Raw genomic sequence first — 27,197 nt, 5'->3', positions numbered from 1 at the left:
ATAAAGTGTCTGGACTGCCCAGACTGGGGAGACTAAAATCTGAGCCTTCTGACGCCTGTGATCACGCTGCTGCCGAGAGCCGTGAACCCTGCCCTGCGGTCCAGAGCTCGCACACTGCCTGAGACCGCAGGCCTGCCCACCTTGAACTCCTCACACGGCCCCACTCTGCTGTGCTCGATTCAAAAAGGACTGCCACAAAGTAAGAGCCACACGGGGCCACTCAGCTCTATAGCAGATCTCCACCCGGCATCTGGAGGCCGACTGCCAGGTCCCATGTGGAAAGCAGATTCCGGGGCAGGCCCTGGGGTTCGAGTGTGTGGACGGCAGTCAGGGACAGCCCAGTCCCAGGGCCCTCAGCCCACAGGCCCTCAGAGGAAAGATTAAAGCAAGCTCCAGCTCAAGCCCCTGCTCTGGAGCTCCGAGCTGCTGCCTCCTGAGGACCAGGGGAGGCTCCTCCTCCAGCGCTGAGCCCAGGACCCCCGACAGTGCTGTGTGGGAGCCACGTGGCCCTTCCCCCTCCCTCCTCGTTCTCACGGTCACAACTCACAACTGACCTTAAGACACCACTCACACTCTCGAGTCACCACCCCAAAGACTGGCTACAACGTCAGCTCTCCTGAAAGCAGGGTGACGGGCAGTGCCCACCTGTGGCTGCTGCCCCCAGCTCACACACCACCACCCACCCTTCGTCCCATTGCAACCGCTCACCACGAGTGGACAAAAGGGCTGGGTCCAGACAAAAAGAGAAAGAGACACTTTATTAGCATTGTTACGGCATTGCACACAGGAGGGTCCTCAGTGCCCAGGCCGCTGAGCTGCAAGCAGTAAATCAGAGTGAGAGCGATCACTGTACACAAACAAGTGCAGACGCAGGACCACCTGAACCTCAAACAGAAGACCGAAAACCACTTTACAAAGAAGTAAATAAAAATAACACCCAGTTTGCTATTTAAAAAAGTGCCAGCTCTTGCATGGCAGACCCCAGCAGTAGCTCTGATACTTGATGGCTGAGGTGTGCAGCCCATGGGGGCGGGGCCTGTCCTGGCTTCTAAAGCTTAATTTAAGCGTTCCAGATTTCCGTCTTTTGGAGTACTTCTGTTTTGCAATTTTCTTTCTCTACTAATCCCTTAAGCACATCAGCCTAATATTAGCCAGCTTTCATCAGTCCTAAGTGTTAAGATCAGAGACTCTCCCTTTGTAAGGCTTAGATCTGAATCAAGAGTGAAGAGACCAAACACCAGAATCTTAGAAAGCCAAATGATATGGAGCCAGTGCCCCTTGAAAAGCCCTCTTACCCACCCCTTCTTAGAGTTCTACTTTGGTAAATATTAACATTTAACCAGTTAGCAAAATATTTAACCCAGTTAGCAAAATTAACACCGTCATTTCAATAGTTACTCTTTTGTGCATAGTAAATGTTGCAAGATGAACTTCAAATTGGATAAAGCAGATTTGGAAATCGTGTGCAGGCAAGTGTGCCTCCCTCAACCAGTCTGAGCTCAGGGAAACGAAGGGCGGGCCTGCAGCCGCTGCTGGTCTGTGGTGCGGCAGCGCTAAATTGTCTGGTAGCCCGCGTGGCTCCTCTTCCTGCCGATGAGGTAGGCAATGAGGACGATGAGGACCAGCCCGGCCAGGGCACCGCCCACGGCGATGGGGATCATCATGTTGTTCTCATCCAGCTGGCATTCCTCCACTGTGGAGACAGAGGGACCTGTGCTCACTCGGCTGTCACCACATGGACCAGACAGACTGGCCTCTGCCTCCTCCTCCTTCCCACAGCCCAGCAGGGAAGGATTAACTGAGGAAGGGGCTCCAATTCCAATCAGCTAGCACACGGAGAAGCCCCTATAGAGACGGGGCTTTCCACATGGCTGGGAAGTTACAAATGTGGCCAGTCGGCGTGCAGTCCAGGCCCCTGGGCCCTTCTGGAACACTGACTGCTTTCACAGGGGTGGAGCCACACTACTTCTTAAAACGATCACCTGTGCTCAAAGCTGACATGCATTTGCTGGCCCTTTCGACAGTGAAGTGGCGCAGGAAGAACTTGCTCTAAAAATCATAGACTGGGAAAGGGGACCCCCACCCCCACCTCCCACACACAAGCTGTTCAATATCCAAACAGAACCATAGCCTGTCGGAGCCTGTGCAAGTCTGAAATGCTGCCCTTGATGCTACTCACCGGACCCAAACTTGTCACCTTCCACCTGGAAAGCCTGAACCCACACTCTGAAGACGTTGACAGAAAGGGCCTCTGTGACGCGCAGGCGCTCCTCGGCATTACACCTGTAGGAGTTCCCGATGGTGGCCTGAAGTGCCCTCAGCGAGCTGTTGGCAGCCTTGAAGGTGGGGTCTGCAAAGGCATGTGAGAGTGAGTGCCACGGAGCACCTGGACGGGCACGTGAATTGTGGGAGTCTTACCTCTGGCGTCAGGAAGAGTCATATCCAACTGGATTTCTTGCAGGAAAAACTGGCTAGAAGTTGCATTCTTAAAAAGAAGAAGACAGTCCTTATAACCACTCAGATTTTTACTGTCAAACTTGAAGGCTCATTTGGTAATAAATTTGACCTCCCATAGTTCTAGCTTTAGAATAAAACCAGAGTATCCTGTCTGTAAAAGGCATCGCATAACTCTCATGAACAAATTTTGATTAGTTCCTTCCAAACCATTCTACAGAATCAGATTCTCTGCTAAAATGGGGATTGAAGGAGTTGTATTGTAAAAAGAAAACCTTTTCCTAAAAAGTTCAATAAATATTCTGAAAGTTAAACTTTATTAGGAGAAACCCAACTGTTAATCAGTTCATTTGCATAGTGTATTACAAATATTCATGAGTGACATTTCCATTCTTCCCATATTTCGCTAACGTTACATATGACTCTGCCGAGGCAGGTAAGAAAACAAGAAGGCACAGGACACAGAGACACTGCTCCTCAGTAAAGGGGCAGGGACCACATGAGGCAGGAGGCCAAGCTGAGCGCCCGCCCTGAAGTCCCTCTTCCCTCTCGGCAGCCACGCTGACTACAGACAGGTGGTGCTAACAGTGGCTGTCGGGTACCCAGTAGGCACGGCCTGATGAATGCTGAATAAACAAACGCAGGCATTTGTTAACAAAAAAGGGGGGGGAGCAGAGGGCCCAAAAAGACTGACAGAGGAAGGCAGAGAAAAGACTCCTCCTGCCTAAGGCAGAGCTGTGGGTTCAGGACCTGTGTCCGACCTTCACCCCGGCTTGTGCACCACATACTCAGCTTCGCCACTGTGGCCACATGGCACCAAGCGCACGAGAAAACAGTCAAAAGAAAACCAGGTCAGGCGCACGCTAAGACGCCAGGCAGGGCTGATACGGAAGCCCCCAAGTGACAAAGGAACATGGGCCCTCACCATTCCAAAGTGGAAGACAAGGAGAGTGACATCCTCGTCCCGGAGCTCCAGGGTCACCAGTTGGGCAGTGCAGCTCCCATTGACACGGGTCTTATTTGGGTTGATATTGAATACTCTTGTCACAGTCTAAGAAAGAGACAAAAACAAGTTACCATTCCATCTCATGCCAAGTCCTCCCCACTTTGGAAAAAACAAAGAATCCTAAAGCAGTAACATCAAGGCCACGTTCATTTTGACCGAAACCAGAAGGAAAACATTAGAAGTTTATCCTAGTGTGGATTTCTGGTTCCAAAACTGCTTGTCCAGCTACTTCTGCTTGCTACTCTCAGAAGGACACGTCCCTGTAGGAAAGGTGCAGATCCCAGCCCCATTCTGACCCCGTCCTCCAATGGCCACAGACTTTACATGCAACACAAGTGAGTTACCTGCCACAGCCCCACAGACTCTGTCATCAGTAGGGAGAAATATTATCTCAAAGGAGAAGTACAAAAACAACACTTAAATGTTGGAGCAAAATTTCATGTTCTTTCAGGGGTCAACAAACTTGTCCCTTAAAGTGCCAAACAACACACGCCTTAGGCTTTGTGGACCACGTGACGTCTCCATCACAACGCCTCAATGCTGCTGAGTCAGAGAGAAGTGCCACAGTGTGTGGACAGGTGGGATGGCTGTGACAGACACAGGCACACTGACCTGCTCCCTACAATCCACATCTAGGAGACTACACATGCGTGCCCACCCCAATGCTCATGCGCACCAACACGCCAACACAGAGAGAGAAAGGACTCCTCAGAGCCCAGCCTACCATGTTGTCCCTGTTCTCGTAAGTGACGTTCAGCTGCAGCCCCATGGTGGCCAGCAGACAGGTCCCGTTGGTGCCACTCACGTTGTACTTGTTCACTGAGGGGCTCTCAGGCGTAGGGGATGGTGAAGGGTGGGGGGTCACTGGCGGCGTTGGTGTCGGGGAAGGTCTATCTTGCTCACAGCGTGTCTCTGGAGGGACAAATGGGAATGAATCATGCCCCACAGGAAGGCCAGCAAAGTCCTGGGTCCCTAGAGCTGCCAGGAGCTACAAACCCTGCTGAGCTCACTGCGGACCCCAGCAGACTGTCCTAAAAAGCACCGGAGAACACAATTTCTCAATCACCAAGAATGGCATGTGCCCACACCGTTCAGGAAGTACAGGACAGGAGTAAATCACTACAGACAGCATTCCACTCAGAGTGGGCATGTGCTCACACTGTTCAGGAAGTACAGGACAGGAGTAAATCACTACAGACCGCATTCCACTCAGAGTGGGCATGTGCTCACACCGTTCAGGAAGCACAGGACAGGAGTAAATCACTACAGACCGCATTCCACTCAGAGTGGGCATGTGCTCACACCGTTCAGGAAGCACAGGACAGGAGTAAATCACTACAGACAGCATTCCACTCAGAGTGGGCATGTGCTCACACCGTTCAGGAAGCACAGGACAGGAGTAAATCACTACAGACCGCATTCCACTCAGAGTGGGCATGTGCTCACACCGTTCAGGAAGCACAGGACAGGAGTAAATCACTACAGACCGCATTCCACTCAGAGTGGGCATGTGCTCACACCGTTCAGGAAGCACAGGACAGGAGTAAATCACTACAGACAACATTCCACTCAGAGTGGGCATGTGCTCACACCGTTCAGGAAGCACAGGACAGGAGTAAATCACTACAGACAACATTCCACTCAGAGTGGGCATGTGCTCACACCGTTCAGGAAGCACAGGACAGGAGTAAATCATCACAGACAACATTCCACTCAGAGTGGGCATGTGCTCACACCGTTCAGGAAGCACAGGACAGGAGTAAATCACTACAGACAACATTCCACTCAGAGTGGGCATGTGCTCACACCGTTCAGGAAGCACAGGACAGGAGTAAATCATCACAGACAACATTCCACTCAGAGTGGGCAGGGGCCACTGACCCAGAGACCCGGGTGTGCAGGATGACGGGTGTGTGTGTGTGTGTGTGTGGAGGGCGCACGGCGGGGTGACTATCGGGAGAGGGCAGTGAGTGTGGAGAGGGCACACGGGGCAGGGGTGTGGGGGAAGAGGGCGCACGGCGGGGTGGGGAGAGGGTGCTTGGCGGGGGAGAGGGCACATGGCACCCCCTTGAAGACATGCTGAGGAATTTGAATGTTATTCTGTCCCTCAGAATTTTATCCACCATGATAGTGTACAACAAAAATTTAGATCGAAAATCAAGGTAAAGGAGAAAGACAACTGAACATTTTCTACAGGAGCAGACAGGATGGATGCACGCCTTCTATGAAAGATTGCAGAAAATTACTTAACGATCTAAAACAGTAAGATACTCAGCACTTCTAGGAGACTGTCACCCCCAAAATTAGGTTCTTTCTTCTACTACTCTGTTTCTGTGGACTATCAAGTAGTTTAGAATTCTATTTACACAATTTCCATCCAATTCCGACTCTCCACATTTCTGCTAGGCTGAACTACAGGAAGGTGGCCCCAATATCCAGCGTGGGGAGCCCACCAGGGATCTGCTCTAACTTTATTGACCGTCTGCTCCCTTCTTACTCCAAGCTACAGTGAATTTCATTCTTTTTCAGTTGCCGACTCTGCCTCCATATTCCATCTACTCAGGGAGGCGAGACAGGAAAACTGCCCCGCAGGACTACAACACAGGGCAACTTAACAGCTTCACACCAGGCCATCTTCTAGAGCAAAATGCCTTCCTAGACCGAGGATAAAGATAGCAAAACAAAACACAACAAAACCCCACCTCTGTGAAGTGGATTTAATCTTGGGCTGATGATGGCAAGTCAAATACTGCCACAGGTGTCCTGGCCCACACCATCTGCCACTTACCCTGGAGCCAAGCTTCAAGTTGATGTTATAACTGTACTTTTACAAGTAGCTTCACCATTACTTTATAAATTGTTACAGAAGAGAACATATCATATGTGCAAAACCACATCAAAACAGAGAACAGGCCAGTCTCCAAATTCTGGCCACAAACTGCACTCAGAAGCTGGAGCTGGCGGACTGAAGGAAGAATGTGCAGACTACGACCTGCCGAATGAGGGGCACAAGCCACCCACACAGGGCCTCAGCAGCCAGGCTCCCTCAGCATCCCAGCTACCGCTCTGGGAAAGCGAAGCCTACAGGGTCGTTGGATCCAAGGTGCAGTTTCACTGCACTCAAACAAAGGAAGCACAAGATCAGTTACTCACAGACCCCGGAAGGGAGGGGGCACAGCGGCGGGGGAGGACAGTACCCTACCCAGGCCACGAGAGCAGGGTGGCAAGCACCTACTCCTCCTAAGGTGGCTGGGGTAAGGTCACTAACTTTTCACCAACTTAACTCTGAAGTGGTTATTTTAAAAGGTGCCCTGGGAAAGGCACAGCACAGGCGTGTGGGAACCCTAAGCCCAGGTCCCTGTCCAAGCGTCCAGAACATGCAAGCAGGGCTGTCAAGCTGTAAAAGGCCTGGGCAGCAACTCAGAAAAACAAAGTTGTTTTTCTCACCATAACACACTGGAAGAGTAACCTACACGGATTTGACTGTCATTTTCAAGGTATAATCCACTGTTTTCATTAAGCAGTTACAAAATGTCAACTTGCAAACATGAATAACACAGTTAGGTCTAAGTGCTAGTCAGAAAAAGGCAGGACTTAGAAATCTGCATGGATAAAATGCCCTCTTTCTTCTATCTTACTTATAAACGTAAAATCCTCTCTCTAACCAGGCTGTCACCTACTACAAACACCAAAGTCCTTCCTGCAGAGGGCTCACAACCCACGCAGAGATAATCACAAATAAAGTGCACTGGAGTCTGCAAAGTGCCACCTGCAGGAAAGCCTCTGGGAAGACCAGGGGACGCAGGGTTACCATGGGTCACCTTTAGTCCTCTCCACAAAGGAGACAATGGGAGAGGAGACCCAGGGCTGGGCACCCTTCTAGCAGCTCTTCTCACAAAGTGCAGAAGCTTATACATCCTGAAGGCCCCAAACGATCTCCTGGCAGCAGCAGACGTTCCAATAAACCCAGAAGCTGTAATTAATAAGAGTCTCAGATGGAAAGAGATGTTTTAACATCAATTCCTTCAGTTTAAACTAGACACTGAGCGAGACTCTGGTTCCTAAGGAATGAAAAAGAGATACTGCCAAATTGGGTATTAAGTCAGTTATATGATGAACTATATTTAAAAGTAGTTTCCATTCTGAACTAATGGTCATAGTAGTTGACAAGTACTCACGTATCAGATCTTAAAGATAAACAGATGAAAAAATCCAAGTCCTCTGGTGAGTCATTAAACCCAGATGCCTGGGTAGGCCTTATCCCAACCCACTAACCCAGCGTGGGCCTGGGGCTGGAAATCCAATCCTGACGGACACAGAGTGACACCCATCCATCTGGTTCACTTCAGCCTCCAGCAGAGCTCCACTCAGCCCATTCCAGAACGATAATCATCTGCCCCACTTCACAGCCCTTCACGAAAGACGACACCTGTCTTCTTCAGCACTCGTCTCCATCAGTGAAACTGACAGGGGAAGTTCAGCCTCAGCTTGTGCTTTATGTCCTTCCAAAATGAAATCTCTAAGTCCCTGAGGTTTCTCAGGATGACACATGAAAGGCAGGACTCACGGTGGCTGTCAGTCAAGGCCACTACCACATCCTGCTGAGTGAGGCCCCACGAGCCTCGTCTAACCCTAAGCCTGCAGTCCATCAGATAAAAGCTTTGCATGGGCTTTTATGACCAAAACCTTACTGACTCACTGGAAATGCGTTAATTCAACAATTCTTTATTAAGAGCCCACGAGCACAAGAGAATAGAGGCATCTAAAAACATACTGAACAAATTTGATAAGGAATCTTTTCTCTGAAGAAACTTTCAATTTAGTTAACAGACAAGGAAAAAGTAAGTTTAAAAAAAGTGCCTAAGAACCAAAGGAATAAAATTGGTACAAGAGGGGATAAAAATATGGCTCGGTTTTAGTGGAAATGAACTATTTTTAAGTGACTTATGCTGTCATGATAGTATATGTGGTGAGTATGCCAAATTCCCTACTTGTATGGAAAATACTTGTCCCTTTAATTGTAAAGTGACATTAAAACCTAGCAGTATCAAAAGACACACAAGACAGGGAGTGACACCAGCATCATGGCGGAATGCTCTCTCCCCTTAGCCTCTCTCCCCTAAGATACAACAAAAAGGACATTCATACACCAACAGAGGACATGCACACAACACAAAGACGTCTGAGAGACCCACACAGCCACACGTCTGACGGTGGAGGTGCTGGACCCCAAGACGAAGTGGAAGGAGGAAAGGGATCTCCTCTCCCTCCCCCAAGGGCAGCGACCCTGGGTGCAGGACCACGCGGCTCTGAGAAAAGAGGGGGTGGGGCAGCCCTCCATGGGAACACCCTTGCTCTCCAAGTTCCCCCAGAGCCTGAGGGAAAGCCCCACACAGGCATGGCTAAGCTGTCGCAGGGGTGTCTTTATTGAGCCAGCACCCCAGGAGAGGAGATAGTGAGGGCAGAGCAAGAACACCCCCAGGATTGCACATGCCAAGACAGCCCTGACCCCCAGCCTGGCATCACAGCTCAGCAGTTGGCCAGAGCCAGCACAGACAGAAAAGCAGCCAGCAGCTGGAGCGAAGGAGCTGTGGATTGTCATGGGCTCAGAATACAGAGCTTCTGACCCCACCCAGTCATGGCAGGTAGAAGCTGCAACCAGATACTATAAGTACACAAAGGCACAAATCCACGCTGTCAAATAGTCTGAAAAAATAATTCTCCAGACCAGAAGGAAAATGACAAGCATGCAGAAATCAATCCTGAAGGCACAGAAATGTATAATCTAAATGACAGAGAAGTGAAAACAGCTATCACAAAAAAACTCAATGAGTTACAAGAAAGTACAGACAGACAGTTCAATGAAATCAGGAACTTCTTCACAAAAGAGATTGAAACTATAAAGAAAAACCAATCAGAAATGTTGGAGATGAAAGACACAATGGATGAGATGAAGAAGAATCTGGACTCCTTGAACAACAGAGCTGATATTAGGGAGGAATGAATCAGCAGTCTGGAGGACAGAAATAGAAATGCTTCAGATGGAGGAGAGCGAGCTAAGACTAAAAAGAAATGAAGAAATTCTCCAAGAAACATCCAATTCAATTAGGAAATGCAACATAAGGATTACAGGTATTCCAGAGGGAGACGAGGAGGAGAATGGAGCAGAAAGCTCATTCAAAGAAATAAGAGCTGGGGGACTGGCCCGGTGGTGCAGTGGTTAAGTATGCACGTTCCACTTCTCGGTAGCCCAGGGTTTGCCGCTTCAGATCCTGGGTGTGGACTTGGCACTGCTTGGCAAAAGCCATGCTGTGGTAGGCATCCCACATATAAAGGAGAGGAAGATGGGCATGGATATTAGCTTAGGGCCAGTCTTCCTCAGCAGAAAGAGGACTGGCAGTAGTTAGCTCAGGGCTAATCTTCCTAAAAAAAAGAAATAATAGCTGAGAACATCTGAAACCTGGGGAAGGAGCTAGAGACACAAGTGAAAGAGGCCAACAGATCTCCTAACTATATCAATGTAAAAAGATCTTCTACAAGGCAGGTGGTAGTAAAGCTGGCAAAAGTCAATGACAGAGAAAAAATACTAAGGGCAGCAAGGCAGAAGAAAATAACCTACAAAGGAACCCTTATCAGGCTTTCAGTGGATTTTTCAGCAGAAACCTTACAGGCTGGGAGAGAGTGGAACGTTATATTCAAAATCCTGAAAGACAAAAACTTTCAGCCAAAAATACCCTATCCAGCAAAAATAGCCTTCAGATATGGTGGAAAAATAAACTTTCCCAGGTAAACAAAAGCTAAGGGAATTCATTGCCACAAGATCCCCACCTCACCCCAACACACACACACACACACAGGAAATGATCAAGAAGGCCCTCAAACCTGAACAAAAAGAAGACAAGGTTTAGAAAGCCTTGAGCAAGAGATAAACAGGCAGACAAAATCATACAATTGCAGCTCTCTATCAGAACAGCTTAGCCAACACTTAATTATAACATTAAAGATAAAGGGAAGGAAAACATCAAAAATAATCTCGTCATTTTAACCATAAACTCACAACACAAGATGGAATAAGTTGTGACAACAACAACTTAGAAAGAGAAGAGGAGAGGGATAGAATTGGCTGAGTCTAAGGAAATAAGAGGCTATCAGAAAATGGACTACTATGAGATTTTTTATACATACCTCATGGAAACCATTAAACAAGTAATGAGAAGAGAAACGCAAATAATAAGTGAAGAGAAAACTAAGAAAACCATCATAGAAATTACCTAACTGCATTGGCAGTCTGAAATACATGGGACAAGAAATAAGGGAAATGCAGAAAAACCAGAAAATGAGCGATAAAATAGCAGCATTAAACCCTTATTTATCAGTAATCACTCTAAACGTAAATGCATTGAATTCTTCAATGAAAAGACACAGAGTGGCAGGATGGTTTAAAAAAGAAGACCCAACAATATGCTGCCTCCAGGAAACACATCTCAGCTCCAAAGACAAACACAGGCTCAGAGTGAAGGGATGGAAGACGATACTCCCAGCTAATGGCAAATAAAAGAAAGCAAGTGTTGCCATACTTACAAGAGAGAAAGCAGACTTCAAGATAAAACAGGCAATGAGAGACAAAGAGGGGCAGTATATACTGATGAAAAGAACACTCCACCAAGACATAACACGTATAAATGTGTATGCACCCAACACAGGAGGCACCAAAGCACATAAGGCAACTAGTAAAACCTAAAAGGAGATATTAACAACATAAGAGTAGGGGACCTTACCATCCCACTCACATCAATGGATAGATCACCCAGACAGAAAGTCAACAAGGAAACAGTGACATTTAACAAAAAACTAGATCAGATGGACTTTACAGATACATATAGAATACTCTATCCAAAAACAGCAGAATACACATTCTTATCAAGTGCACAGGGAACATTCTCAAGGATAGACCATATGTTGGGAAACAAGGCAAGCCTCAATATATTTAAGAAGACTGAAATGATATCAAGCATCTTTTCCAACCATAATGCTATGAAACTAGAAATCAACTACAAGAAAAAAGCTGTGAAAAGGACAAAGATGTGGAGACTAAATAACATGCTACTGAACAAGCAATGGATCACTTTAGAAATTAAAGGAGAAATCAAAAAATATGTGGAGACAAATGAAAATGAAAATACATCATACCAACTATTAGAGAATGCAGCAAAAGCAGTCCTAAGAGGAAAATTCATAGAAATACAGGCCCACCTTAAGAAACAAGAAAAATCTCAAGCAACCCTAAACTACACCTAACAGATCTTGAAAAATGAGAACAAAGGTCAAAGTCAGTAAGAGGAAAATGATAAAAATAAGGGCAGAAGTAAACTAAATTGAAACAAAAAAGACAGTAGAAAGGATCAATGAATGAAAGAGCTGGTTGTTTGAGAAGATCAACAAAACTGACAAACCCTTAACCAGATTTACTGAGAAAAAGAGCAGGCTCAAATAAATAAAATTAGAAATTAAAAAGGAGAAATTACAATGGATAGCACAGAAATACAAAGGATTATAAGAGAGTGCTATGGAAAACTATATGCCAACAAATTGGATAATCTAGAAGAAATGGATAAATTCTTAAACTCTTACAACCTCCCAAAACTGAGGCACTAAGAAATACAGAATCTGAACAGAGCAATCACAAGTAAAGAGATTGAAACAGTAATCAAAAACCTCCCAAAAATAGAATTCCAGGACCAGATGGCTTCTGTGGAAAATTCTCCCAAACATTCAGAAAAGACTTAATACCCCTCCTTCTCAAACTATCCCAAAAAACTGAAGAACAACGAACACTTCTTAACACATTCTACAAAGCCAACATCGTCCTGATCCCAAAGCTGGACAAGGACACCACAGAGAAGGAAAATTACAGGCCAATACTGCTGATGACCATAGACGCAAAAATCCTCAACAAAATATTGGCAAACCAAATACAGCAACACATGAAAAGGATCACACACCACGATCTGGTAGGATTTATATCAGGGACACAGGGATGGTTCAACATCCACAAATCAATCAACGTGATACACCACATCAACAAAATGAGGAATAAAAACCACATGATCATCCCAATAGACGCAGAGAATGCATTTGACAAGATCTAACATCCATTTGCAATAAAAACTCTCAATAAAATGGGTATAGAAGGAAAGCACCTCAACATAATAAAGCCCATACATGACAAACCCACAGCTAATATCATACTCAACAGGGAAAAACTGAACGCCATCCCTCTGAGAACAGGAACAAAACAAGGATGCCCACTCTCACCACTCTTACGCAACACAGTGCTGGAGGTTCTGGCCAGAGGAATTAGGCAAGAAAAAGAAATAAGGGGAATCCAAATAGGCAATGAAGAAGTGAAACTCTCACTGTTTGCAGACGACATGATCTCATATACAGAAAACCCTAAAGAATCCATTGGAAAACTATCAAAAATAATCAACAACTACAGCAAAGTGGCAGGGTACAAAATCAACTTACAAAAACCAGTTGCATTTCTATACTCTAATAACAAACTAGCAGAAAGAGAAGTCAAGAATCAATCTCATTTACAATTGCAAAAAGAATAAAATATCTAGAAATAAATTTCACTAAGGAGGTGAAGACCCATACAACGAAAACTATAAGACATTACTGAAAGAAATTGAAGATGACATAAAGAAATGGGAAAATATTCCGTGCACGTGGATTGGAATAATAAACATAGTAAAAATGTCCATATTACTTAAAGCAATCTACAGATTTAGTGCAATCCCAATGAGAATCCCACTGACATTCTTCATGGAAATAGAACAAAGAATCCTAAGAATCATATGGGATAACAAAAAACTCCAAATAGCTAAAGCAATCCTGAAAAAAAGAACAAAGCTGGAGACATCACAATCCCTGACTTCAAAATATACCAGAAAGTTGGGCCTGGCACTGTGGCCAGGTGGTTAAAGTTCTGCACGCTCCACTTCAGCAACCGGGTTCATGGCCTCAGATCCCAGGCGTGGACTTACTCCACTCATCAGCCACGCTGTGGAGGTGTCTCACATACAAAGGAAAAAACAGAGGAGGACTGGCACAGATGTTAGCTCAGGGCTAATCTTCCTCAAGCAAAAAAAGGGGAGGATTGGCAATGGATGTTAGCTTAGGATGACTCTTCCTCAGGGAAAAGAATTAAAATTAAAAAGAAGTATACTACAAAGCTATGCTAATCAAAATGGCATGGTCCTGGCACAAAAACAGGCACAGAGAGCAATGGAATAGAATTGAAAGCCCAGAAATAAAACCACACATCTATGGACAGCTGATTTTCGACAAAGGAGCTAAGAACATACAATGGAGAAAGGAAAGTGTCTTCAATAAGTGGTGTTGGGAAAACTGGACAGCCACATGCAAAAGAATGCAAGTAGACCATTATCTTAGGCCATACACAAAAATTAACTCAAAATGGATCAAAGACTTGAAGGTAAGTCTTGAAATCATAAAACTCCTAGAAGATATAGGCAGTACGCTCTTTGGCATTGGTCTTAGAAGGATCTTTTCAAATACCACGTCTCCTCAGGCAAAGGAAACAAAAGAAAAAATAAACAAGTGGGAGTTCATCAGGCTAAAGAGCTTCTGCACGGCAAAGGAAACCAGGAACCAAACGAAAAGACAATTGACCAACTGGGAGAAAATATTTGCAAATCATATACCTGATAGAGGGTTAATCTCCATAATATATAAAGAATTCACACAACTCAACAACAAAACAAACAGCTTGATCAAAAAATGGGCACGGGATACGAACATTTTCCCAAAGGAGATATACAGATAGCCAATAGACACATGAAAAGATTCAACATCACTGATCATCAGGGAAGTGCAAATCTAAACTATACTAAGATGCCATCTTACACCTGGTAGAATGGCTAAAATTACCAAAACAAAAAACAACAAATGTTGGAGAGGATGTGGAGAAAAGGGAACCCTTGTACACTGCTGGTGGGAATGCAAACTGGTGTGGCCACTATGGAAAACAGTATGGAGATTTCTCAAAAAACTAAAAATGTAACTACCATACGACCCAGCTATCTCACTACTGGGTATTTGTCCAAAGAACTTGAAACCAACAATTCAAAGAGACCCATGCACCCCTATGTTCATTGCAGCATTATTCACAATAGCCAAGAAGTGAAGCAACCCAAGTGCCCATGGACTCATGACTGGATAAAGAAGAGGTGGTATATATATACAATGGAATACTACTCAGCCATAAAAAAGACAAAATTGTCCCATTTGCAACAAGGATGGACCTTGAGGGAACTATGTTAAGTGAAATAAGCCAGAGAAAGACAAACACCGTATTATTCCACTCATATGTGGAAGACAAACACATGGACAAACAGAACTGTTTAGTGGTTACCAGGGGGAGGGGGTCAGGGGGTGGGCATAAGGTGTAAAGGGGCGCATATGTATGGTGACAAATAATAATGCATAGCTGAAATTGACAATGTTATAAACTATTACGACCTCAATAAAAACAAACACCCAACAAGACACGAAGAATAGACAAAAAGTGGTCTAACAAAATGCTGGCTGGTTAGGCTCTCCAAGGATCAGACTCCAGTCACGTTCACCGCGAGTTGAGTAACTGTGGAATATGCTAATCGCTGAGGTGTAAAAACAATTCAGATCATGTCATCAATTAGCATATTCTGTTGCACAGCATAGCCCCTCACCTATGGAGTGTCCGCCCCACTAGGGATACGAGGCCTCAACTCCTCCCCCTTGCACTGCATCCTCAGCAGCTGCCTGCCAGTGGCTGGCCCGAGAGCTCCTCTAATCACTGGTCCTAGGATCCAGGCCACAGGAGGACCACATCCCATAAGACAGTGTGTTGAGCAAGAAGTCAGGGGCTGTGTGAGAGGTGGGGCAGGAGCAGCTGTCAAGGCAAGAGGCACAGGCCTTAGCAAAGGAGCCTCAAAAGAGGGCCTGGGGTCGCTTTGCTGTCTTGCTTCCTCTCTGTGTCTCAGTGCCAGAAGCCCACAGTGATAAGGGTTACTGCAGAGGGTGTGTAAGGAGATGAGCTCCACAAGCCCCAGAGGGAATTCTTCCATTCCAGTGACGAGTCTGCAGGTGGCCCGAACTTCACCCAGCCCTCCTGGCCTATGAGAAGAAGACACTTGAACTTCTCCAAGATGTAACTTCAGAATGCCTCTTAACCCTCCTGTTCCCAGGAGAACTTACTAAGAGTGTGGCAGTGTCTTGGAAAGCACAGACTGACGGGCCACCCACAAGCTCCAAGTAACCACCGAGCCCCAAGCTGAAAGGCCAAACCCCAAGTGACCCTAAGTGGGACACGAGCCTGCCTCGGAGAAGGGGCCAGTGGCTGGGTCTCAGGTGTGAGGACAGCCTTGCACTTGTACCTTTTTCACTTGGAATCACGTGAATATGTCCTCCATTAGAAAAGTAATTAGGGCTGGCTTGGTGGCACAGTGGTTAAGTGTGCACATTCCGCTTTGGCGGCCCGCGGCTCCCCGGTTTGGATCCCAGGTGCAGACATGGCACTGCTTGGCATGCCATGCTGTGGGAGGCATCCCACATATAAAGTAGAGGAAGATGGGCATGGATGTTAACTCAGGGCCAGTCTTCCTCAGCAAAAAGAGAAGGACTGGCAGTAGTTAGCTCAGGGCTAATCTTCCTCACAAAACAAAACAAAATCAGCCTCTTTACATTGCCATATCTGTCCCTCAACTAGAAAAGGCAGCCCTGTCACAGGGCCCCAACGCCCTCACGACGCAGGCAGCGCAGCACCTCACTTCAAAGCACCACGCCCTGCCGGGACTCCCAGCCATCTCGTCCACGTTCAGAAGCCTCTGAAGCAGAAGAAAACAAGTCATGAAGGTGAGGAGCCATATTCTACGGCCAAATTCAGGCCCAGCTGGCAGTGAGGTCACTCCAGGGAGCCAGCAACCAGAGACACTATCATTTTCTAAGGCCCTCTGACGGGTTTTGCTTTTTCCTTCTGCTCTTGAGACCTGAGCAAGACGACAGATGCAACCCAGGTGTGTTGTGTGAGGTATGGAAACCCAGCTATTCAGAGACGTGTGATTGTGAAGAAATCAGTAATTACTTGAAGTGTTTACCTCGTTACTCTAAGCCTCGCTCACTTACCCACTCTGACTGAAGTCACCTTGCACCTGCCTGAGGAGGGGGATGTGAGACTCACACACGCCTGGACCGGCTGCCCTCAAACACACACTGCTCACGCCAGCCCAAGGGGGCAGTCCTCACCTTCTGCGAGCCCTTCCAGGTGAAGGTGCACGCCCACCCGGCCCGCCAGGCGCAGTCTGAAAGAGGCTCCGTGGTGGAAAAGTCAAGCTCACTCTGACCTCCACCGTTAGCCCTGCACCTTGCCGCTGGCTGTATTTCTCCCAGTTACACGGGGTCTCTCTCAGTTCTAGCTCTGTCACTAACAGTCTTCCCAGTAGGTCAGGGGTGAGGAAATTTTCTCCATAAAGGGTCAGCCAGTAAACAGCCCAGAGGTGTCTGCCGGCTCTGCTGGGAGCACGCACATCTCTGAGAAGGACTGTGACAAGCCTCCCAGAGGGCTGACAGGTCCATCGTGCCACCGAGCACTGGCAACACAGCACAAATTAGCCACTCTCCCATAGCCACTCTGAGCGTTCCAGCCAGACTGCTGGGGAACACTGCAAACCAAAGGCCCAGCAGCCTAGAAGGAGGCGCTGTCTCTCACACTCTGTCCATGGGGACAACTCGCCCAAGGTCTCCCTCCAGGAGAGTGACAGGCATCTGGGAGCTGACGGGCAGGATTTGGGAAGAGAATTTCCTCAAGTCAGAGTAAAATGACACTATTCACTACTTACTCTGGGCCAGGCACTGAGATAAGCACTTTGCATAAATCTCCCTTTTAATCCTAACAAGCTTCTGAGCCAGGTTATGATCCTTATTTTCCAAGTGAAGGAACCGGAGGCTGACTGCCTAACCAGAGACCAGGGACCCTGGAGGGGCTTGGAGCCCCTGCCTGTGGGACCCAGAGCCCACGGCTGGAGCTCAGGTGGCAGGTGCACCTCAAGGGATCATGACCTCTCTGAAAGGCACTCCTTGTCCTTCCACCACCTGCCCCCACGCCTGCCTGAGCTGGAATGAGGTCAGACTAGTCTCTGTGTAAAGACAACTGGACTGAACTGGAAGAGGCCCTGTGACCCTGACCCCGTTAGCTCTCTAACAAGGGAAGACACAGAGAGGATTTCAATTGCTTTGCCCTTTCACCCTTTTTAACCAATGCTTGTCCACCCTCATCTAAAGAGGTCACCTTCTCTAAAGAGAAAAAAGGTTTGGTGGACAGCACTGTAAAGATGAGAGCCGCCGCCTCAGGCGTGGGCGGCACAGAGGCTCACTCACACACATGGCCCTCAGGCACCTGGACACAAGGTGGCTTCGGCATCCGTGAGTTAGACAAACGGCACCAGGGCTGAGGGCAGGCAGTGTCTTACCTTCCTTACTGAAGCTGTTGCTGGAGAGGTACGCCTGGATGGTGGCATCATGTAGCGTGACAGTCACGTTACTCATGTGGATCTGATCGCTGCTTACACACCTGTATGTTTTATTTATGTCTGCCTTGATGTCAGTTACGGATTCCACAGTCTTGACTTCTGTATGAAAAAAAAATCCAGTTCTCACTACTTGAAGTGCTTGGTGAAAAGTAATTTTAGATACTCCCCAACCCAATTTTCTTCCCTTCATAATTGGTGAGTTTTGGTTCGTACCCTTGGAGCTTGCGTTGGGGAAAATCTGTGCATCTGACAAGTTGTAAACAAAACGCATCAGCTGGACCCTGTAACGTGTGGCATTTCTTGCAAAGGTGAGGGTCAGTGTATGTCCTCTTCCAAAAGCAACCACGAGACTGGGGCCAGAAGCATTGTCTTTGCCACAAGAGCTGCTGTTTAATACCACTGCATCAGAGGGCAGGTCGAAGGTCACATTCTAGAACACACACAGCGATGAGAGACCCCAATTAGAACGCAGGCTATTAAGGGAATCAGAAATACCAAAGAAAGATCTGAGTCTGACACAAACTGAGACCTCAGGCCCAGATCAGATATCACCGTTAAGGTATTCATTTTTAATAAAAGTAAAAAACACAAAAAAGGTCAATATGACATGTCAGTAATAGACCAAAAAGTAAGTAATTCAAGTGTAAGATAAAGTTGACTTAATTATTCATAGAATTAAATATTCTTTATTAATATAACTTTAATTTACAATAGAATTAAAACTAAAGCTATCTTAGCAAACCGAAATAATTATAATGGGCTTCAGAATGAGCTGTGTATTTATATTCGAAAAAAAGTTATTACTACTTGTTAGCTATAGAAATGTGTGTTAGAAGAATACGTCTTTTTAAACAAAGAGAAGAGGGTGTTTACTGCAGAACTGTTTTAACTTACTATTACAAGCCAAACAAACAACTAGAAAACAACCTAATGTCCATCAAAATGAACTAAATGGTTAACTAAATGGCTAAATGTACTATGGTTAAGCTGTCCTAAAAAATGACAGAACTACATGAGGTGACAAGGACATGTTTTGTGCAACAGTAAGGCACATAACAACATGTGGATGATCACATTACTGTAACACAATTAATATGTAACGAAATATTTTAAAAACCCAAACAAAAAAAAAGTGAAGTAGAAATTAAAATAAAAGGTGCCTGGACAACTCTTTATAATTTGAGATATTTCTATGGACACAAACCTTCCTGGTTTTCTTCTGTTTTGACAGCGACCACATGTGTACAGAGCCTGTATGAACTAATGAGGCCCGAGCAGCTGGCACAAAGTCCAAGTGCTCTCGAGAACTGCACATCCCCAGCAACGCAGGCCCACCACTGCCTCTGAGCGGCAGGAAAGATACAGTGCTGTGACATGGAGGTGGGCAAGGAAGGGTGACGTTTCAACAAAGAACTGACAGTGTGGTTTAGGGATACATTTAAACGAGTGAATGTTAAGTAGAATGAGTAAGTGAAATGTCCATTAACAGGTAACTGACAGAGGAAGACATACAAAAAGATGCTGCTCATTTGTTAGAACTCAGGTAAACGCAAAAAGCCTGTTTTAACAAAAGAACAAAGGGACATTTTAATCAAACTGGTATAATGCTGACAGCACTGCACATCAAACAACTGTTTATACGCAATTCTCAGAACATAACAGTTTAAGGCAAATTTGACAAATCAAAAATGCTATCTTCACAGAGCTATACATTGGGCATGAAAAAGAATATAAGAAAACAACTACCAATAAGGGGATGATGTAACAAATCAGGCTGGTTAACATAATGAAGTGCTACATTGTGATTGTAAAAGATAATCATGAAGAAAACAGGAAAAATCAGTGACAGCACAGAACAAAATGGACTGTAGGTTACGACTGCAGCTTCAGTAGATAAAACAGCATAGGCTTCTACAGGCAGTCATAATCTGTAAAATAAAGGCAGTACATAATATATAGGCATAGTCTACTGATGAGCCCAGAAGGAAATATGCATACGTGAAAACAACTGTGTTAAGGTGGTATCCTTTTTCAAGGATGAAATTAATCTTAACACACACGCACAAGCAACGCACGCGGCACGCGGCTGTCCTACCTTAAAACCACTGTTGGTATCATAGTTGGTCAAGAAGGCAGCGGAGAAGTTGGCCATTATACAAGCTGTCCCGTTGCCATCTTTCACCACAAACACTGCTGATGCACCGTGCATGAGGCCTGCTAACTCCAGGAAAGACAGAAATGACCAAAAGCCTTTTTGAAAACACAGCTGGATATTTCTGCTGTCTACAGCTGTAGCAATAATGGACTTTATTAGGAGACTGCACTGTGCTTCTTAAACCACTAAAGAACTACACACATGGAATACCCAGGCTGGGTTCAGCTGGGCCTTCTGGCCTCCTGGACACATTCTGAAAATGTTAACTCTAAACCCATCCAATCAGTTTGCCAATCTGGTCAACAGCTCTTTAATGCTTTACTTCAGAATACTTAGCAGAAGTCGCATGTCAATTCCTGGGTCACCCCTTGGCATAGGCTGCTCCACACTCATTCCTCAGAGGATCTCTGGGATATGTGGTGGGGTTCTGGAGGCACAACTCAACCTAAATACTGGCCTTCTACAGAGATCCCTGGGAAGGCTGGCAATCTCTTTCACTGTGATCCTCAACTGCTATTTAAACTTGGATCTGTTTGTGCCTCTCACGGACTGCTGGTATGGCAAGAAAAGCCACGGACTCAAAGGTCTGAGCTCTCTGCCCAGTTTCAGAAAGGTTCTCAAAAAACAGTGTTTCAATTGAACCTGGAGTTAGCTGTGTGAGTTTAGAACATCACTCAACATGTCTTGGTAGGTCTGCTGTACCCAAGAGGGAAGAGACAGACGAAGCTCCCAAGTGTCCTTGCAGCTCGAGAGCCATCACCGCCACGCTTCCTCCTTGAGTGAGTTCTCAGGGCCAGGCCGTCTCTGGCTTCTTCACCTCCCACAGCCCTGACCAAGCAGTTTAGTGGCAAATGTAATCTGATCACTGTGGTAGACAACTGAGTAGTTTTACGAGCCACACATTTTAGCGCATTGTTTTTTATAGATGGGCAAAAATAGGTGCATTTGCTAGTCTAAAGCCCCACAGGTGTCAGGCACCACTGTCTGCTGGAACGCTCAGAGCTGACGTGCCCTCCTGTCTGCGCTGCCACAGGCTCCCGCTCGCCCTTCCACCAGGCGTTTACACACCCGGCTCTGATGGCTCCAAGGGTAAATGTGACAGGCACACTTGGAAGGCAGCATCCTCAAAGGACGCTCTAACTTTTCACTCTGAAATCCCGTCCCTGAGCCGGCCCCAGTGGCCTAGCAGTTAAGTTCAGTGCGCTGGGCTTGGTTCCCGGGCGTGGACCTATACCGCTCCGTTAGTGGACATGCTGTGGTGGCATCCACATACTAAAAATAGAGGAAGACTGGCATGGATGTTAGCTCAGGGCAAATCTTTCCCAGCAAAAAGAAAAGGAGATAAAATCCCTGTCCTGACAAAGCAAATGACTGCAACGAACCCACTTCAGTTTACCCCTGGGACTTCCACAAAACAAACTCTTTAGAGCCAACTACTATTCAAACCTACAGCACAGACCTAGAGCAGAAACCTCATCATCTCCCCTTAAGCCTCTGGTAAATGAGATACCAAAACCTATCGTAAAGAAAAGTTGCTACATAATGAAAACATAAACCATAGCAAACAAGGAAATCCGTGCCATGCCACTTTTTGTGTTTTGCTTGGCAAATTTCTAACATCTCCTCCCCTCAGATACTTGGGCAAAACTACACTAAAAGCACTTCTAATGAATGAATATTCCATTTTAAAAACATAGAGAAAATTCCATAACTTGTTTTTGACAAAGTAAAAGTTTCTAAAAACACACAAGCTGGTTCTCAGGCCTTCTGAGAGGGATTGGGTAAGAGCACAAGAGCAATGGAGTGAGGTCAGCAAGGCAAAGAAGCAGGTTCAGGAGGCAGAAATAGAAGTGCGTGTTAAAGCACAGGGGCTAAAGCCAGAGGAACAGTGGACACTGACCCAGCTCATCACGCACGTGGGCCGCTGCCTGCCCTGGGCGCAGGCTCCCTCAGGTCTGAGCCACCCTCCCCTGGCCCTGGCCCAGCTGCTGGAGGGTCCCATGCAATCACGTGTGCCGTGGCACAGCAGGCTGCTCCCTCCCATGGGAGCACGCACAGGTCAGTTCTTACTGAGCTGCCCTTCCAAAAAGTTCCCTAAATCATTAAAAACTTTCTACTGACTCACAGCACTTCATGAGAAACAGTGCGGATTAAACAACTTCTCATACAACTTTTTCATTTAGTAAATATGCTGAGATTTCAAAGGAAAACAAAGAAGTATTACTAAAATTTAAAATAAGCTCTAGGAGCACTAGATGCCGACATTTATTCTGGAGAGGTGCAGAAACTTTCAATTATTAAAATAAGGCACTTACCCCAGAAGCCACTTTCGGTCAAGAGGAAAATGTCTACAAGACCGTTAGAATACAAAATTCTAAGAGAAACGTATGTATGCTAATGGCCAGAAATTTTTCGGTTTTTGTTTTTTTTAATTCTGTAACAGGAGCAGTTGATTAAAAAAACCCTCCTCAAATCAGGTAAAATGTGCCCGATCCTTTGAGGCGTGCCCTCTCAAGCCAGCCCCCTGGCCTGCTGACAACTGCTGATCGCCAGCAGTACTGCACTCAGCTGTGAACTCCATCACTGCTCCAGGGTCAGAAAAAGGAGTAACTTCGGGATATTCCTTCAAAACACCCTCCTTGCAGAAAACAAGTACAGCGCTGGGAAGCACGCCTGCTTCTGAGTAAGATCTGCTGTGCAACAGGTTCCCCCACCACTTACTGGCTGTGTGACCTGGGGCCAGCAGCAGCCGCCACGCCCTGAGTCTAGGCACCCGTGAAGTGGAAGAGAGGGTGCTGACACCTCAGGGTCATTAGAGCACCAGAGGAGCCAATGCATGCAGAGCATTCAGTACAGGGCATTAGCACGGGCTCTAATATCAGCTGTTACCATCTAAACATCCAGTGGTACACAGACCTCATCTATCAAGTTCACTGAATCCTCAGTACCTGACAAAGTCAAGCAAGCACTGCACTTAACAAGCTCTTGCAACACACTTGCTCTGTGCCAGGTGCCACTCCAAACACTCTGCAGGTGACTAAGTCATCATGACAACCATCATAGGTAGACACTATTACAATTCCCTTTTACAGATGTGGAGACTAAGGCACAGAGAAGTTAACTTGCTCAAGGTCACACAGCTAGTGAGGGTGCAGAGCCAGATCTACAACCGGGTCTGTGCTGCCGTGGGCTGCCTGCAGAGTGAGCGCCACGTCTGAGCCACCGTTCAAAACATGTGCCCGTCTGTGCTGCCGTGGCTGCCTGCAGAGTGAGCGCCACATCTGAGCCACCGTTCTAGCCAGCATTTGGTGAGCGAGGGAACACACTTCAAATTATGAAACACTTGCCTTTGAAATGAAAGAGATTGCCATCTAAAGAAATGAGTCAATAAATTTCTTCATTAAGATTTTTATAAAAAATTATTTCTAGTTTGTCTTGGCTTCTTTTAAATCCAGTATTTTTCTTCTTCTTTTTAACCAGAGATATATAATCATCTATCAAGATTTAAAGGAAGACAAAGAAGACCAAGGTTCCATCGCAGACACTGAATCACCACCTCTAAGGGTAGGGCACCAGTATGCACATTTCTAAAAAGCCGACGTATGCACGTTTCATTCGGGATCACAGCTGTAAAACTGGACGTCTCAACTATGTCCTGGGTACTTCCTACGTGAGGCACGAGGAGGCTGTAAGATGAGGAAGGGAGACTCGTGCACAAATAATCAAAACACAGCTGCACTGATACTCTAGTAAAGCACACGCTATGCACACATGTAGTCAAGTCCTGTGGACCCAGAGAGAAGGGAGGACTAACACTGCCTGGGATGGGTCTAATAACATAAATTAAAAATTATGGACCTAAACACATTTTGACCTCAAAGGTAGGGAAGAATTTGGCCACCAACCTGAGTAACTGACAAACTCCCACAATCAAGGGTAACATTAATTAGTATAAACTTTTCAAACTTCCTAAGTGACAGCTCTTTATTTGGAAAGGGGAAGGAGGTCATCCAGCTGACATCAACAGTTTAAAGAGTCTCATTACACAATTACATTTAATCTCACATATCAAAAAGTTTCAGTTCATGCTTGTCTAGTCTTTCTACCAAGTACTCAAACACAAAAGAAGCTTTACGTAATTTCTAATTATTAATGCAGGAGGAATTAGTAATTTAGAAGTTTGAAATATTTTTAGAAAAGATGCTTTTTAGTGAAATTCTGCAATAAAATAAACATTATTTTAAAGAAATCTAAATCGTTGTTAACAGATCTTTCCCAAAAGTTGGATTTTAATTGAATATGAAATTTAAACGATATGACAGAATAGGCATTAAAAAGCTAATTATAAGCACAACACACTAAGGTATCAGAACGTAAGGAAATTATGGATTTTTCTCTTCATTTTTAAGCAGAATTTTTAAGACATGACACAAAATATTAAAGTTTTAATGTGTCTGAGTTTTATTAAAAAAAGTCAGTGCAGCTGCTCTGATGGGACAAAACTTGTTCCAGCAACTCGTCCTGCAGCTGATCACACCTGCCAGAGAAGGGCACAGCTCACTGCTCCAATGAGGTCGTCCCTCGTGGCTATTCATGCAGCTCAGAAATCCCTTTCACACAACACACCCAATTAAATGTGAAACCAAGATCCATTCAGTGGCAATACCATAATTTGAGAGTAGGATGAGACCTAGAGATGTTTAAAGAATTCACGGGCAGGTGTGCTCAGAGTATGCGTGTCTACTTAACTCACGACCTCCTGCCAGTCGTCTTCTGTATATTTCGGACCCTGACACTTACATAAACCATCCCATGTTCCTGGGGGAGAGATGAGGGTGGCATGGAGAGGGGTTCACCAAGGGCCTCTAAAGACAAAGTCAAACCACGTGGTGAGGTCCGTTGACGGGACAGCACACACTCCTCTTTATTGTTACGACAGATAAATGAGAGCAGAATTCCTCAATAAGACGCTGAGCGCTTCTATGACTTGGGCAGACTGAAGGAGAGCCAGACTCTGCCCAACGCGTGGATGGAGCCCCTCGTTCCGACCCACAGGGACCGGCACACAGAACAGGGCCGCGCTGTGCCACGACTCACTGGAAACGAACACGGCCGCTGTCGGTCGAGGCCAGTCCTACCGTGCGTCCTGGCCACTGTGGGTTCTCCTAAACTCAAGACAACTGCCAGGCACTCCGCCTAAGTGCAGAGTCCCAGTAACACCAGCACCGCACGCCACGCTCAAAGGGGCGCCGCCGCCCAGCGCTCCTCCGGGCACAGTCCGTGGGGCAGAGCTGCGGGGGCTCACCCGCCGGGATGGGGGTCGCAGGGACCCCGCAGGCCTTGCCGTCCCGGGATGCACAGCGCCCCATGGACCTCCGCGGCCAGCCCTGCCCTAAGCCAAGGACCACCACAGCCGTCCAGCAGCCAGCAAGCCACGCGAGCAGACTCCAACCTGACGCCCGAGACCCGACCCCTCGGCCACCCGGACCCGGCTCCCCAGGCAGCGGCCAGCGGGCTCCGAGCAGGACGCCACGCGTGGACTTCGGCCGGGGCGGGCACGACTCGCGGGCCACGCCGGCCTGCGGCTCCCACTGCCCCCCGACCCCGCCGCCGCCCCCCGCCGTGTGACCCCCGACACCGCTGCCCCTCGGGTCCTTGTGCCATCCCTCGACCCCGTCGCTGCCCCCTAGGCCGTGTGTCGTCCCCCGACCCCGCTGCACCCCGGGGCCATGTGTCCCCCCGACACCACTGCCCCCCGGGGCCTTGTGTTCCCCCCGACCCCGCCGCCGCCCCCCGGGCCGTGTGTCCCCCCGACCCCGCTGCCCCCCGGGCCGTGAGTCGCCCCCCCGACCCCGCCGAAGCCCCCCGGGCCGTGTGTCCCCCGGGTCGCTGTGCCACCCCCAGACTCCGCCGCCGTCCCCCAGGCCGTGTGTCCTCCCCCGACCCCGCCGCCGCCCCCCGGACGTGAGTCCCCCCGACCCCGCTGCCCCCCGGGCCGTGAGTCGCCCCCCCGACCCCGCCGCAGCCCCCCGGGCCGTGTGTCCCCCGCCCCGACCCCGCCGCCGCCCCCCGGGCCGTGTGTCGCCCCCCAGACCCCGCCGCCGCCCCCCGGACGTGAGTCCCCCCGACCCCGCTGCCCCCCGGGCCGTGTGTCGTCCCCCCGACCCCGCCGCCGCCCCCCGGGCCGTGTGTCCTCCCAACACCACTGCCCCCCCGGCCGTTTGTGCCCCCTCCCCGACCCCGCCGCCGCCCCCCGGGCCGTGTGTCCCCCCGACACCGCTGCTCCCCGGGTCGCTGTGCCACCCCCAGACCCCGCCGCCGTCCCCCAGGCCGTGTGTCCTCCCCCGACCCCGCCGCCGACCCCCGGACGTGAATCCCCCCCGACCCCGCTGCTCCCCGGGTCCTTGTGCCACCCCCAGACCCCGCCGCCGCCCCCCGGACGTGAGTCCCCCCGACCCCGCTGCCCCCCGGGCCGTGAGTCGCCCCCCCGACCCCGCCACAGCCCCCCCGGGCCGTGTGTCCCCCGCCCCGACCCCGCCGCCGCCCCCCGGGCCGTGTGTCGCCCCCCCGACCCCGCCGCCGCCCCCCGGACGTGAGTACCCCGCCCGCCGGCCTCACCGAGCAGCAGCAGGAGAAGCGGCCGCCGCCGGGCGCCGCTGGGAGCCGCCATGGGCGCGAGGGCCGCGAGGCGGAGCGGGAGCCGCGCGCGCGGGGCGGTTGGGCCGCGGGCAGGGGGGCCGGGCGCGAGGGGCGGCGGTCCCGCGGTCTAGAGGCCCGGCCTCTTGGGCGCCCGCGGCTGGAAGGAGACCCGCGGCCGGCAGCGCCTGTCACGTGAGGCCCCGCCGCGCCCGTGCCGTCACGTGACCTTGCGGATCTCGCGAGAGCGTGCGGGCGCCCGGGGCCCGGCTCCTGCGAGTGCGACGTCCTCCCCGCGCCGAGCGCCCGCCTCGCACGTGACCGGGGTCGGACACGTGACCCCGCCGGGCAC

The 27,197-nt window shown here is 48.3% G+C and overlaps 1 protein-coding gene across 2 annotated transcripts; it reads right to left on the bottom strand.

The window, feature by feature from the left end:
• Positions 1-739: 739 nt before the first annotated feature.
• Positions 740-27,197, bottom strand: LAMP1 (lysosomal associated membrane protein 1). 2 transcript variants are annotated; one of them, XM_023621886.2, is made up of 9 exons: positions 26,828-27,197; positions 20,150-20,271; positions 18,268-18,484; positions 17,995-18,153; positions 4,185-4,372; positions 3,380-3,505; positions 2,419-2,485; positions 2,180-2,350; positions 740-1,693 (listed from the first exon to the last, which is right to left on the bottom strand). In XM_023621886.2, exons 1-9 carry the CDS (start codon positions 26,877-26,879, stop codon positions 1,554-1,556), a joined length of 1,242 nt encoding a protein of 413 aa, XP_023477654.2. In that variant the 5' UTR covers positions 26,880-27,197; the 3' UTR covers positions 740-1,553. The 2 variants fall into 2 exon arrangements, with proteins under 2 accessions (XP_023477654.2, XP_070096127.1); XM_070240026.1 differs by having other exon boundaries at positions 20,150-20,268; positions 26,828-27,156.

Source organism: Equus caballus, chromosome 17 (genome assembly GCF_041296265.1).
Source record: "Equus caballus isolate H_3958 breed thoroughbred chromosome 17, TB-T2T, whole genome shotgun sequence".
NCBI lineage: Eukaryota > Metazoa > Chordata > Mammalia > Perissodactyla > Equidae > Equus > Equus caballus.
The sequence above is the reverse complement of the archived record's forward strand: the minus strand, read 5'-3'. Positions and strand labels throughout refer to the sequence as shown.

Coding starts and splice junctions, on each gene's coding strand:
- LAMP1 (XM_023621886.2), bottom strand. CDS start 26,879: ATGGCGGCTCCCAGCGGCGCCCGGCGGCGGCCGCTTCTCCTGCTGCTG. Junction 20,272..26,827: donor GCTTCTCCTGCTGCTGCTCG/GTGAGGCCGGCG, acceptor TCCTGGAGTTAG/CAGGCCTCATGCACGGTGCA. Junction 1,694..2,179: donor AGGTGACAAGTTTGGGTCCG/GTGAGTAGCATC, acceptor CTGTCTCCACAG/TGGAGGAATGCCAGCTGGAT.